Here is a 15,761-nt window from a genome sequence, read left to right as displayed (position 1 = left end):
GGGAAAACTGGCCCTGGTATGTGTGGTCGTGTGTTGAACTGTCCCTAGTGTGAGTGTTAATCTCAGTGCAGTGTTAATGTACTGGAGTGTCCAGTCAGTCAGTGTGTCTGTATGAACCCCTCTCTCTCAGTGCAGTGTTAATGTACTGGAGTGTCCAGTCAGTGTGTCTGTATGAACCCCTCTCTCTCAGTGCAGTGTTCATGTACTGGAGTGTCCAGTCAGTCAGTGTGTCTGTATGAACCCCTCTCTCTCAGTGCAGTGTTCATGTACTGGAGTGTCCAGTCAGTCAGTGTGTCTGTATGAACCCCTCTCTCTCAGTGCAGTGTTCATGTACTGGAGTGTCCAGTCAGTCAGTGTGTCTGTATGAACCCCTCTCTCTCAGTGCAGTGTTAATGTACTGGAGTGTCCAGTCAGTGTGTCTGTATGAACCCCTCTCTCTCAGTGCAGTGTTAATGTACTGGAGTGTCCAGTCAGTGTGTCTGTATGAACCCCTCTCTCTCAGTGCAGTGTTCATGTACTGGAGTGTCCAGTCAGTCAGTGTGTCTGTATGAACCCCTCTCTCTCAGTGCAGTGTTCATGTACTGGAGTGTCCAGTCAGTCAGTGTGTCTGTATGAACCCCTCTCTCTCAGTGCAGTGTTCATGTACTGGAGTGTCCAGTCAGTCAGTGTGTCTGTATGAACCCCTCTCTCTCAGTGCAGTGTTCATGTACTGGAGTGTCCAGTCAGTCAGTGTGTCTGTATGAACCCCTCTCTCTCAGGGCAGTGTTAATGTACTGGAGTGTCCAGTCAGTCAGTGTGTCTGTATGAACCCCTCTCTCTCAGTGCAGTGTTAATGTACTGGAGTGTCCAGTCAGTCAGTGTGTCTGTATGAACCCCTCTCTCTCAGTGCAGTGTTAATGTACTGGAGTGTCCAGTCAGTCAGTGTGTCTGTATGAACCCCTCTCTCTCAGTGCAGTGTTAATGTACTGGAGTGTCCAGTCAGTCAGTGTGTCTGTATGAACCCCTCTCTCTCAGTGCAGTGTTAATGTACTGGAGTGTCCAGTCAGTCAGTGTGTCTGTATGAACCCCTCTCTCTCAGTGCAGTGTTAATGTACTGGAGTGTCCAGTCAGTGTGTCTGTATGAACCCCTCTCTCTCAGTGCAGTGTTAATGTACTGGAGTGTCCAGTCAGTCAGTGTGTCTGTATGAACCCCTCTCTCTCAGTGCAGTGTTAATGTACTGGAGTGTCCAGTCAGTCAGTGTGTCTGTATGAACCCCTCTCTCTCAGTGCAGTGTTAATGTACTGGAGTGTCCAGTCAGTCAGTGTGTCTGTATGAACCCCTCTCTCTCAGTGCAGTGTTAATGTACTGGAGTGTCCAGTCAGTCAGTGTGTCTGTATGAACCCCTCTCTCTCAGTGCAGTGTTAATGTACTGGAGTGTCCAGTCAGTCAGTATTTGAAGAGCTGTAGAGAAGGAGTGAACAGTGCAGTGATGGACAGATCACACTAATCTACATGAAAACAGCCTCTCCGAGACAGAGTCCCAGTACAGAGGTGGAATACAGAGGAGTCAAGGGTCTCAGGCTTGTTTTTTTTTTTTAAAAGGCAGTTTTTATTCATATAAAGAAAAAAGGCTTCATTCTTGCTCTGGAATATCTCTCCTGTACATTACACCCCATAGTCTGTTTCTCCAGTCAAACCCTGGAACCTGTTCCCAGTAACAAACATTGTACTGTACCGGGAGGCCAGCTGGTCTGGTGGTCAAGGTGCTGACCCTGTTGTACCGGGAGTCCAGCTGGTCTAGTGGTCAAGGTGCTGACCCTGTTGTACCAGGAGGCCAGCTGGTCTGGCGGTCAAGGTGCTGACCCTGTTGTACCAGGAGGCCAGCTGGTCTGGCAGTCAAGGTGCTGACCCTGTTGTACCAGGAGGCCAGCTGGTCTGGTGGTCAAGGTGCTGACCCTGTTGTACCAGGAGGCCAGCTGGTCTGGCGGTCAAGGTGCCGACCCTGTTGTACCGGGAGGCCAGCTGGTCTGGTGGTCAAGGTGCCGACCCTGTTGTACCGGGAGGCCAGCTGGTCTGGTGGTCAAGGTGCTGACCCTGTTGTACCGGGAGGCCAGCTGGTCTGGCGGTCAAGGTGCCTCACCTTACCAGGAAGTTTCTAGCACTGGTTCACTCAGTCTTCCATTGACCAGTACCAGGGATGACCCACACTGTACAGCAACTAATCAATAAGAGGACTTTATCAGAACAAGACAGTGTAGAAATCCAGGAGGAGCTGTGGAATTTCAGGACAGGAAGAGTCTGTCTGTTCTGTTTGTCCTGCTGTCTGTCTGTAGGTCACAACACCATCCCTCCACCCATAATCTCCATCCGCTGTAAGAGACAGATTTACATTATTACACCCCTGTACAGACCCTTACTAGACACACACACACACACACCCCCCTGTACAGACCCTTACTGGACACACACACACACACACACACCCACCCCTGTACAGACCCTTACTGGACACACACACACACCTGTACAGACTCTTACTGTACACACTGTACACATACACACACACACCTGTACAGACTCTTACTGTACACACTGTACACACACACACACACACCTGTACAGACTCTTACTGCACACACACACACACACCTGTACAGACTCTTACTGCACACACACACACACCCCCCTGTACAGACTCTTACTGGACACACTGTACACACACACACCTGTACAGACTCTTACTGGACACACTGTATACACACACACCTGTACAGACTCTTACTGGACACACACACACACCCCTGTACAGACTCTTAGTGGACACACTGTATACACACACACACCCCTGTACAGACTCTTACTGTACACACTGTATACACACACACCTGTACAGACTCTTACTGGACACACTGTATACACACACACACCCCTGTACAGACTCTTACTGTACACACTGTATACACACACACACACCCCTGTACAGACTCTTACTGTACACACTGTATACACACACACACACCCCTGTACAGACTCTTACTGGACACACTGTATACACACACACACCTGTACAGACTCTTACTGGACACACTGTACACACACACACACCCCTGTACAGACTCTTACTGTACACACTGTACACACACACACACACCCCTGTACAGACTCTTACTGTACACACTGTACACACACACACACACACACACACCTGTACAGACTCTTACTGCACACACACACACACACACACCTGTACAGACTCTTACTGCACACACACACACACACCCCTGTACAGACTCTTACTGGACACACTGTACACACACACACCTGTACAGACTCTTACTGGACACACTGTATACACACACACACACCTGTACAGACTCTTACTGGACACACACACACACCCCTGTACAGACTCTTAGTGGACACACTGTATACACACACACACCCCTGTACAGACTCTTACTGTACACACTGTATACACACACACCTGTACAGACTCTTACTGGACACACTGTATACACACACACACACCCCTGTACAGACTCTTACTGTACACACTGTATACACACACACACACCCCTGTACAGACTCTTACTGTACACACTGTATACACACACACACACACCTGTACAGACTCTTACTGGACACACTGTATACACACACACACCCCTGTACAGACTCTTACTGGACACACTGTATACACACACACCCCTGTACAGACTCTCACTGGACACACTGTACACACACACACACCCCTGTACAGACCCTTACTGGACACACACACACACCCCTGTACAGACTCTTACTGGACACACTGTATACACACACACACCCCTGTAGAGACTCTCACTGGACACACTGTACACACACACACACCCCTGTACAGACCCTTACTGGACACACACACACACACACACACCCCTGTACAGACTCTTACTGTACACACTGTATACACACACATACCCCTGTACAGACTCTTACTGGACACACTGTATACACACACACACCCCTGTACAGACTCTTACTGGACACACTGTATACACACACACACCCCTGTACAGACTCTTACTGGACACACTGTACACACACCCCTGTACAGACTCTTACTGGACACACTGTATACACACACACACCCCTGTACAGACTCTTACTGGACACTCTGTATACACACACACACCCCTGTACAGACTCTTACTGTACACACTGTATACACACACACACACCCCTGTACAGACTCTTACTGTACACACTGTATACACACACCCCTGTACAGACTCTTACTGTACACACTGTACACACACACACCCCTGTACAGACTCTTACTGTACACACTGTACACACACACACACCCCTGTACAGACTCTTACTGGACACACTGTACACACACACACACCTGTACAGACTCTTACTGGACACACTGTACACACCCACCTGTACAGACTCTTACTGTACACACTGTATACACACACACACCTGTACAGACTCTTACTGGACACACTGTACACACACACCCCTGTACAGACTCTTACTGGACACACTGTACACACACACACACCCCTGTACAGACTCTTACTGGACACACTGTACACACACACACACCCCTGTACAGACTCTTACTGGACACACTGTATACACACACACCTGTACAGACTCTTACTGGACACACTGTACACACACACACACCCCTGTACAGACTCTTACTGGACACACTGTACACACACACACCCCTGTACAGACTCTTACTGTACACACTGTATACACACACACACCCCTGTACAGACTCTTACCAGACACACTGTATACACACACCCCTGTACAGACTCTTACCAGACACACTGTATACACACACCCCTGTACAGACTCTTACCAGACACACTGTACACACACACACACCCCTGTACAGACTCTTACTGGACACACTGTACACACACACACACCCCTGTACAGACTCTTACTGGACACACTGTATACACACACACACACACACCCCTGTACAGACTCTTACTGTACACACTGTATACACACACACACACCCCTGTACAGACTCTTACTGTACACACTGTATACACACACACACACCTGTACAGACTCTTACTGGACACACTGTACACACACACCTGTACAGACTCTTACTGGACACACACACACACACACACACCCCTGTACAGACTCTTACTGGACACACTGTATACACACACACACCCCTGTACAGACTCTTACTGGACACACACACACACACACACCCCCCTGTACAGACTCTTACTGTACACACTGTACACACACCCACCTGTACAGACTCTTACTGTACACACTGTATACACACACACACCCCTGTACAGACTCTTACTGTACACACTGTACACACACACACACCCCTGTAGAGACTCTTACTGTACACACTGTATACACACACACACACCCCTGTACAGACTCTTACTGTACACACTGTATACACACACACACCTGTACAGACTCTTACTGGACACACTGTACACACACACACACCTGTACAGACTCTTACTGGACACACTGTATACACACACACACACACCCCTGTACAGACTCTTACCAGACACACACACACACCCCTGTAGAGACTCTCACTGGACACACTGTATACACACACACACCCCTGTACAGACTCTTACTGGACACACTCACACACCCCTGTACAGACTCTTACCTGAGGCGGTTCGATGAACGCCAGCCAATCGGACGAGTGGGTGGGAAGAAGCCCCATTGATTGACACTTGTAGACAGCCAATGCCAGGCCCAGGAGGTTACCAATGAGATAGACCAGCCCCTGCAGCCACTGCTGACTGGAGCTCTCCAACAGCTTGAAGGCTAAAAGGAAGACAGACAGACAGGTAGAGAGAGAGACAGACAGGTAGAGAGAGTGTGCAGTTCTATATCTGGCTGGGAATGTGTGTATACGTGTGGGTGTGTCTGGATGTGTGTAGGTGTGTGTGGCTCGGAGTGTGTGTATACGCGTAGGTGTGTGTGGCTCGGAGTGTGTGTATACGCATAGGTGTGTGTGGCTCGGAGTGTGTGTATACGCATAGGTGTGTGTGTTTGTTTGTGGCCAGGTGTGTAGATGTGTGTGGCTGGGTGTTTGCGTGGCAGGGATAGTGTGGTTATGGTTGTGTGTGTGTGTGTGTTGCTGAGTGCGTGTTTGTTTGTGGCCAGGTGTGTGTGCAGCAGGCAGTGTGTGTATGTATTGCTGAGTGTCTGTGACTGCGAGTGTGTTTGTGGCCAGGTGTGTAGATGTGTGTGCCCTGTGGTGCAGGAGTGTGTGTTGGGTGTGTGCAGGGTGTCGGCAGTGTCCACACTCACTGGCTGACATGGACATGAGGGCCTGGATGGGTCTCCAAGCCATCATGCAGACCATCATGATGGGGAAGATGGAGATGGTGTTTCCAGACATGTACATGATGAAGAGGTTCATGGGAATCTGCTTCAGAGGACCCAGAGCCACATCCCAACACCTCTGAGAGAGACAGAGAGAGAGGTTAGTACCTCTACACTCCAGTACAGAGAGAGGGGTTCATACAGACACCCTGACTGACTGGACACTCCAGTACATTAACACTGCACTGAGAGAGAGGGGTTCATACAGACACCCTGACTGACTGGACACTCCAGTACATTAACACTGCACTGAGAGAGAGGGGTTCATACAGACACACTGACTGACTGGACACTCCAGTACATTAACACTGCACTGAGAGAGAGGGGTTCATACAGACACACTGACTGACTGGACACTCCAGTACATTAACACTGCACTGAGAGAGAGGGGTTCATACAGACACACTGACTGACTGGACACTCCAGTACATTAACACTGCACTGAGAGAGAGGGGTTCATACAGACACACTGACTGACTGGACACTCCAGTACATTAACACTGCACTGAGAGAGAGGGGTTCATACAGACACACTGACTGACTGGACACTCCAGTACATTAACACTGCACTGAGAGAGAGGGGTTCATACAGACACCCTGACTGACTGGACACTCCAGTACATTAACACTGCACTGAGAGAGAGGGGTTCATACAGACACACTGACTGACTGGACACTCCAGTACATTAACACTGCACTGAGAGAGAGGGGTTCATACAGACACCCTGACTGACTGGACACTCCAGTACATTAACACTGCACTGAGAGAGAGGGGTTCATACAGACACCCTGACTGACTGGACACTCCAGTACATTAACACTGCACAGAGACAAGTCACCTTTTCCACGAGGTTCCTGTCGGTCTCCTGCACGCTGGTGTCTGGGACGGGCTTGTCTGAGTATCCTATTGGATAGAGCGCGTCACCTTGATTACTCTGTCTGTCCCCACGGCCCCTGCAACAAAAACAACCATACAGACAGTCAGTCAGCGAGGGCACGATGGACAGAGACTGAGGGGTAAGTGAGACAGACAGACATCAGAACTCCAGTGTATCTTGTGTTGCCCAGACTCGGGGAGAGGGAGGGAGAGAGAGACAGACAGGTATCAGTGTATCAGTGCTCCAGTGTACCTTGTGTTGCCCAGACTCAGGGGGAGAGAGAGAGAGACAGACAGGTATCAGTGCTCCAGTGTACCTTGTGTTGCCCAGACTCAGGGGGAGAGAGAGAGAGACAGACAGGTATCAGTGCTCCAGTGTACCTTGTGTTGCCCAGACTCAGGGGGAGAGAGAGAGAGACAGACAGGTATCAGTGCTCCAGTGTACCTTGTGTTGCCCAGACTCAGGGGGAGAGAGAGAGAGACAGACAGGTATCAGTGCTCCAGTGTACCTTGTGTTGCCCAGACTCAGGGGGAGAGAGAGAGAGACAGACAGGTATCAGTGTATCAGTGTACCTTGTGTTGCCCAGACTCAGGGGGAGAGAGAGAGAGACAGACAGGTATCAGTGCTCCAGTGTACCTTGTGTTGCCCAGACTCAGGGGGAGAGAGAGAGACAGACAGGTATCAGTGTATCAGTGTACCTTGTGTTGCCCAGACTCAGGGGGAGAGAGAGAGAGACAGACAGGTATCAGTACTCCAGTGTACCTTGTGTTGCCCAGACTCAGGGGGAGAGAGAGAGACAGACAGGTATCAGTGTATCAGTGTACCTTGTGTTGCCCAGACTCAGGGGGAGAGAGAGAGAGACAGACAGGTATCAGTGTATCAGTGTACCTTGTGTTGCCCAGACTCAGGGGGAGAGAGAGAGAGACAGACAGGTATCAGTACTCCAGTGTACCTTGTGTTGCCCAGACTCAGGGGGAGAGAGAGAGACAGACAGGTATCAGTGTACCTTGTGTTGCCCAGACTCAGGGGGAGAGAGAGAGAGACAGACAGGTATCAGTGTATCAGTGTACCTTGTGTTGCCCAGACTCAGGGGGAGAGAGAGAGAGACAGACAGGTATCAGTGTATCAGTGTACCTTGTGTTGCCCAGACTCAGGGGGAGAGAGAGAGAGAGACAGACAGGTATCAGTGCTCCAGTGTACCTTGTGTTGCCCAGACTCAGGGGGAGAGAGAGAGAGACAGACAGGTATCAGTACTCCAGTGTACCTTGTGTTGCCCAGACTGAGCTCCAGAGCCCACTTCAGTCTCCTGGCTCCGCCCGCTCCCCGCATTGACATGGCCCCCGCACCCATGTTCCCTGGAGATGCCATGGCAACCAGCAACCTCTGTCCAATCACCGAGCACAGGAGGCTCAGACCTGCAAAGAGGGGGGGTTAGTTAACAAAGACAAGCAACTCCTGGTTTCACTGCCCTGTGTCAGATACACCCCCACTGCACCGCAGTCCGATCCGCTCCTGGTTTCACTGCCCTGTGTCAGATACACTCCCACTGCACTGCAGTCCGATCAGCTCCTGGTTTCACTGCCCTGTGTCAGATACACTCCCACTGCACTGCAGTCCGATCCGCTCCCGGTTCCACTGTCCTGTGTCAGATACACTCCCACTGCACTGCAGTCCGATCCGCTCCTGGTTTCACTGCCCTGTGTCAGATACACTCCCACTGCACTGCAGTCCGATCCGCTCCTGGTTTCACTGCCCTGTGTCAGATACACCCCCACTGCACCGCAGTCCGATCCGCTCCTGGTTTCACTGTCCTGTGTCAGATACACCCCCACTGCACCGCAGTCCGATCCGCTCCTGGTTTCACTGTCCTGTGTCAGATACACTCCCACTGCACCGCAGTCCGATCCGCTCCTGGTTTCACTGCCCTGTGTCAGATACACTCCCACTGCACCGCAGTCCGATCCGCTCCTGGTTTCACTGTCCTGTGTCAGATACACTCCCACTGCACCGCAGTCCGATCCGCTCCCGGTTTCACTGTCCTGTGTCAGATACACTCCCACTGCACCGCAGTCCGATCCGCTCCTGGTTTCACTGTCCTGTGTCAGATACACTCCGCTCATGAGTCCGACAGCAGGTCACGACGCCAGACCCCCGGGGCAGAAGCAGACGGTGTCGCGGAAACTGTACCGAGTGCGCCGCACAGCCGCACAACAGCCCGAATTTAACCCGAGCTGTGCCGAAACTACAGACCAGCGTGAGTCTAGAGGCCACACTTGTACAGTACATGCAGAGATAGAGGATCGGATTACGTGAAGACGGACGTCTCGCTGACTTGTGAGAACAGTGATCTCAGCGCCAGCGGAGCACCTGCCAGCGTTAACACGACTGATGACAAAAATAGCCGCCAGCGGCGTTTCTACGCGTTTTAAACGACCGCGACGGAGCAGTTCCTTACCACACCCCGCTGCGCCTTCGCCTGTCTCCCGAACGACACGGGTAAGCAACAAACCGCGGAGAAAGGGACAAGGTTACCTTGCACGACGACAAGAAAGCCCAACTTCTCAACCTCCCGAGTCGCCTTTCCGCCGCTTCGTCGTCGACCTGGGAAGATGACTCGCTCTCCGTCTGCGCATGTGCAGATTCCGACCCCCATGACGAACATACAGAGCTTGCGAGTGCGTTGGCGCAGACATTAGACGTCATCACGGCGGCCATTTGAGTGAGGGGAAAATAGCTGTTTGGGTTGTATATCTCCGCCTCCTTACCCGTCAGTCTCCTCGAATCTCAAAAGTTCATCCTCAACGTTTTTTTTAAAGAATTTTTTATTAAACTTGTAAATAATTTACAAATACAAATACAATCAGAGGATCAAATTAGGTATAAGTAAACAAACACAAACAGAAAAGTAAACAATTAACCGCCAGAGGTAATAGGTAAGTTATATAATTAACTTGTATTTTTTACATATATCATATGTTTTCCGTGCTTTATTATTTCTCACATTATTAATAGAATTTAAATAATGTTTCAGCTCCACCTCAAAAGAACTAAAAAGGGGAGTATTATTAGACCATTTGGATTTATGGATGTGAAATTTACCAAGAATGATTAATAAATTGACTATAAATAAATGCTCTTTTTCCAAATTTTCTACTAAACAGTACAATAAAATGTCAAAATCCTTCAATCTAAAAAACACCTTTAACTTCCTGCAAACAAAACTCTGTAAATCCGTCCAAAACAACTTCACAAACCTACACCTAACAAATAAATGCACCAAAGATTCCTTTTCCGCCCGACAAAAAACACACAGATCATCCTGCTCATGCTTAAATTTAAAAAGTACTAATTTCACTGGATAAAACTTATGAATGATTTTAAACGACATCTCTTTAACTTTATTTGTAATACAAAATCTATCAGGAATTGAAGTTCATCCTCAACGTGCTGAGAATTCCGTGCCGTGCCAAGGATATCCGCCGTCATGACTACTTCCTCTCAGTTTCTGATTTTTGTAATCAACGTATTTTTTAAATCCCTTTAAAAATTCGATTTAATTTAATGAATGCAGAAGGTAGCCATCAGCAACAGGCAAAGTTCTATGCCCATATTTCATTTATTGATTTTAGCTCAGCATTTAATACGATCCAGATCCATATACGGTTGGAGTCTGGGTTCAGATGTTAATGGGAGGCCTGTCATGTGAATTAAAGATTGTCCAACAGAGCGCCCACAGCGGATTCTTATGAACAACAAACTGTTTTCAAATGAAACACTGTTCACTGTTTTAGATACTGTTCTATCACCTTTCCTATTTCCCGTCTGAGCGAGTGAGATGAAAATGCAGGGAACGTCTGTCAGTCTATTAAAGCACACTGATGACGTGGCCCCAGCAGGACTGTCGACCGAGGATCACGCGGAATGACTTTGAAGAGAAAGGGGGTGTCAGTTGAGCATCCTCCATATTAATGCTGAGAACTGGCTACCCGTGACAGTCATACGTCAGATTCCCTTCCCCTCTCCCTTACTGACCAGCTTGCGGAGGTGATCCAGTCTTTCAGATACCTAGGGCCAGTATTAGATTACCATTTCAACTTGGCGGAGAGCACCTGCTGCATTTTTAAGGCTAGTTAGCGCGTATTTGTGCTCAGGAAGCCGAAAGAATTTAAGGTGAGGCAAAGCGTTCTGGAGAGGTTTCGCAGACTGCCAGCAGGGGGCGTCCTCACTTCTGGTATTGCGCTGTGTTGGGGCAGCCTGAGCCTGAAGAGTACAGGCTAATTGGCCAGAAGGGTTAATTCTGCGAGAAAGATAATTGCTCGACCACGGATACGACTTAAAGAGCTGGATTGTGCCGCAGATCAAAGGAAAGCTCCGCTTATCCTCGACATCCCCTCCCGCCATCTGCTTTCCCATTTGCAGCTGCTACTGCACCTGCAGGGAGGCGTGAGCAAGGAAAATATCTACAGAAACCCCCTGTTCCCTGTGCAATCGGTATATTAAACCAGCTGAGAGACTGGTCCCTGTACAGAGCTATTGGAGTGTGTGGTGTGAAAGTGTAGTGTCATATCGACAGAGAGAGAAGGGAGATCACCTGTTCCCTGTGTAATCGGTATATTAAACCAGCTGAGAGACTGGTCCCCGTACGGAGCTATCGGAGTGTGTGGTGTGAAAGTGTAGTGTCATATCGACAGAGAGAGAAGGGAGATCACCTGTTCCCTGTGCAATCGGTATATTAAACCAGCTGAGAGACTGGTCCCTGTACGGAGCTATCGGAGTGTGTGGTGTGAAAGTGTAGTGTCATATCGACAGAGAGAGAAGGGAGATCACCTGTTCCCTGTGCAATCGGTATATTAAACCAGCTGAGAGACTGGTCCCTGTACGGAGCTATCGGAGTGTGTGGTGTGAAAGTGTAGTGTCATATCGACAGAGAGAGAAGGGAGATCACCTGTTCCCTGTGCAATCGGTATATTAAACCAGCTGAGAGACTGGTCCCTGTACAGAGCTATCGGAGTGTGTGGTGTGAAAGTGTAGTGTCATATCGACAGAGAGAGAAGGGAGATCACCTGTTCCCTGTGTAATCGGTATATTAAACCAGCTGAGAGACTGGTCCCTGTACAGAGCTATCGGAGTGTGTGGTGTGAAAGTGTAGTGTCATATCGACAGAGAGAGAAGGGAGATCACCTGTTCCCTGTGTAATCGGTATATTAAACCAGCTGAGAGACTGGTCCCTGTACAGAGCTATCGGAGTGTGTGGTGTGAAAGTGTAGTGTCATATCGACAGAGAGAGAAGGGAGATCACCTGTTCCCTGTGTAATCGGTATATTAAACCAGCTGAGAGACTGGTCCCTGTACAGAGCTATCGGAGTGTGTGTGATGTTGCATGTCTAGGACTTTCGTTTGTTTATATGTTGTATTTATTTCATGTTGAGTTGAGGCTTTTTGTTTTGTCCACCTTTTTGGATGGAAAATAAAGTTATTGCTTATCATACATCACACACACACACAGAGCGCACAAAAAATAGGAGTTTACTTCTTTCTGTTAATAAAATACAATTCCATATAAACCTCTGGTATTTCGTATTAAACACTTGAGAAGAGACAGATCTCGAACAAAGGGTACAAAACGAAAAATATACCTGCTAAAAAATTAAAAAGAATTATACAAAAGTATAATTTCTCCTTGGCTTCTCCTAGTATTTGAATGAAAGAAATAAACTCACACTCCCACCCTGTACAAAGTGGTGGTAATACATGTAGTTCATGTTCATACAGAACCAGGTTCAGGACACAGCTGTCCCTGATTGATCCAATCGATCGATCAATCAGAACTACTACGGTACTGCACAGCACCCTCCCAGCAGCCCCAGGGTGAATGGCTGACTGCAGTAACACCCAAGTGCCCCCAGAGAGTCTGCCAAGCTGAATGAGTGACACTCAACCTGTCCTTTGTTCTTCTCTGCCCCAGAAACCTTAAGGAGTCAAATAATAATAATAATAATAATTAATAATTGCTTACACTTATATAGCGCTTTTCTGGACACTCCACTCAAAGCGCTTTACAGGTAATGGGGACCCCCTCCACCACCCCCAGTGTGCAGCCCCACCTGGATGATGCGCCAGAACGCTCCCCACACATCAGCTCTCAGTGGGGAGGAGAGCAGAGTGATGTAGCCAATTCAGAGAGGGGGATTATTAGGAGGCCATGATTAGTAAGGGCCAATTGGAAATTTGGCCAGGACACCGGGGTTACACCCCTACTCTTTTCGAGAAGCGCCCTGGGATTTTTAATGACCACAGAGAGTCAGGACCTCGGTTTTACGTCTCATCCGAAGGACGGCGCCTGTTTACAGTAAAGTGTCCCCGTCACTATACTGGGGCATTAGGACCCACATGGACTGCAGGGTGAGCGCCCCCTGGTGGCCCCACTAACACCTCTTCCAGCAGCAACCTTAGTTTTTCCCAGGAGGTCTCCCATCCAGGTACTGACCAGGCTCACACCTGCTTAGCTTCAGTGGGTTGCCAGTTGTGAGTTGCAGGGTGATATGGCTGCTGGCATATGTTTCCGGTACAGTGTTAAATACTGTATTATATACTGTGCAAAAGGGAAGAGGGGGACAAGGTGGAGTTCCCCATCGGAGACTACATCCCCCAGAACGCAACGGGGCAGGGAAGGACCCGCCCTCCTCACTCACCTGACCAACCGGTGGAAGACAATTGGTCGGGCAGGCAGCTAAAAGCAGGAAGAGGAGGGCTCTGCTGGGCTGTCAACCTCTGCTGTCCAGGAAGAGAGCAGAGCCTCACGCTACGCACGGCGCCAGAGAGGGAAGAGATCGAGGAAGAGGCTGCTGGACGAGCAGGTGGAGGTTTGCAGAGGCCGAGTTTCTGAAAGGACCACCGGTGGTTTCTGGTGCCAGTGAGCGGCGTGGCTGCCAGACTGTTTACAGATGACGTTGCCAGAAGCGCAGGTGGGGGGGCAGAGACGTCGCTTTTGTTTACTGGAGTTTAACTGCCAATACAAGAGCGCTGTTACGTGAACCATAGGGCCGTGTTTCCTGCGTCCTGCCCGAAACTAACGATGATACACTGAATTAATAACAACTTCCTTTTCCCCGCCTGGAGGGAGCCCCTCTCCTGAGACCTGTGCCCCCAGCCCCACCCCCCACCCCTGAGCGGAGGGGCCATTCTGGCCCCAGTGTCCAGCATGTGTCCGGGCCCTGTGTCCAACGTGCATCAGGCCCGTGTCCAGTCCATGTCCAGCCCCTGTGTCCAACATGCATCAGGCCCGTATCCAGCACGTCCAGCAAGTGTCCAGCATCGGGCCCATGTGTCCGGGCCCTGTGTCCAACGTGCATCAGGCCCGTGTCCAGCACGTCCAGCAAGTGTCCAGCATCGGGCCCATATGTCCGGCCCGTGTCCTACTTGTAGAGGCTGAGCTCGGGGCCGCGGTACAGGCAGGTGTCCTACTTCTAGAGGCTGAGTTCGGGGCCACAGTAGGGGCCACAGTACGGGCAGGTGTCCTACTTGTAGAGGCTGAGCTCGGGGCTGTGGTATGGCCTGGTGTCCTACTTGTAGAGGCTGAGCTCGGGGCTGTGGTACAGGCAGGTGTCCTACTTGTAGAGGCCAAGCGCGGGGCTGTGGTACAGGCAGGTGTCCTACTTGTAGAGGCTGAGCTCGGGGCTGTGGTACGGGCAGGTGTCCTACTTGTAGAGGCTGAGTTCGGGGCCACAGTACGGGCCACAGTACGGGCAGGTGTCCTACTTGTAGAGGCTGAGCTCGGGGCTGAGGTACGGGCAGGTGTCCTACTTGTAGAGGCTGAGCTCGGGGCTGTGGTACAGGCAGGTGTCCTACTTGTAGAGGCCAAGCGCGGGGCTGTGGTACGGGCAGGTGTCCTACTTGTAGAGGCTGAGCTCGGGGCTGAGGTACGGGCAGGTGTCCTACTTGTAGAGGCCGAGCTCGGGGTCGCAGTACTGGTAGGTGTCCTACATGTAGAGGCCGAGCACGGAGCTGTGGTATGGTCTGGTGTCCTACTTGTAGAGGCTGAGCTCGGGGCTGTGGTACGGGCAGGTATCCTACTTGTAGAGGCTGAGCTCGGGGCTGTGGTATGGCCTGGTGTCCTACTTGTAGAGGCTGAGCTTGGGGCTGTGGTATGGCCTGGTGTCCTACTTGTAGAGGCTGAGCGCGGGGCTGTGGTACAGGCAGGTGTCCTACTTGTAGAGGCTGAGCTCGGGGCTGTGGTACAGGCAGGTGTCCTACTTGTAGAGGCTGAGCTCGGGGCTGTGGTACGGGCAGGTGTCCTACTTGTAGAGGCTGAGCTCGGGGCTGTGGTACAGGCAGGTGTCCTACTTGTAGAGGCTGAGCTCGGGGCTGTGGTACGGGCAGGTGTCCTACTTGTAGAGGCCGAGCTCGGGGCTGTGGTACGGGCAGGTGTCCTACTTGTAGAGGCCGAGCTCGGGGCTGAGGTACGGGCAGGTGTCCTACTTGTAGAGGCCGAGCTCGGG

General features: G+C 50.5%; 1 protein-coding gene and 1 long non-coding RNA gene across 3 annotated transcripts; one reads left to right on the top strand and one right to left on the bottom strand.

The window, feature by feature from the left end:
• Positions 1-2,210: 2,210 nt before the first annotated feature.
• Positions 2,211-9,941, bottom strand: emc4 (ER membrane protein complex subunit 4). Of its 2 annotated transcripts, none has more exons than XM_088634227.1 (6): positions 9,796-9,941; positions 8,528-8,678; positions 7,225-7,339; positions 6,311-6,464; positions 5,661-5,821; positions 2,211-2,350 (listed from the first exon to the last, which is right to left on the bottom strand). In XM_088634227.1, exons 1-6 carry the CDS (start codon positions 9,923-9,925, stop codon positions 2,315-2,317), a joined length of 747 nt encoding a protein of 248 aa, XP_088490353.1. In that variant the 5' UTR covers positions 9,926-9,941; the 3' UTR covers positions 2,211-2,314. The 2 variants fall into 2 exon arrangements, with proteins under 2 accessions (XP_088490353.1, XP_088490354.1); XM_088634228.1 differs by having other exon boundaries at positions 9,719-9,861.
• Positions 9,942-14,439: 4,498 nt separating this feature from the next.
• On the top strand, positions 14,440-15,141 carry LOC148660342 (uncharacterized). The gene is made up of 4 exons (XR_015939378.1): positions 14,440-14,543; positions 14,619-14,865; positions 14,911-14,955; positions 15,013-15,141. It is a non-coding gene; the product is annotated as an uncharacterized LOC148660342 (long non-coding RNA).
• Positions 15,142-15,761: the final 620 nt, after the last annotated feature.

This window comes from Lepisosteus platostomus, chromosome 6, assembly GCF_059453375.1.
Source record: "Lepisosteus platostomus isolate fLepPlt1 chromosome 6, fLepPlt1.hap1, whole genome shotgun sequence".
NCBI lineage: Eukaryota > Metazoa > Chordata > Actinopteri > Semionotiformes > Lepisosteidae > Lepisosteus > Lepisosteus platostomus.
Note: the sequence above shows the minus strand (reverse complement) of the source record. Positions and strands in the feature narration are given on the sequence as shown.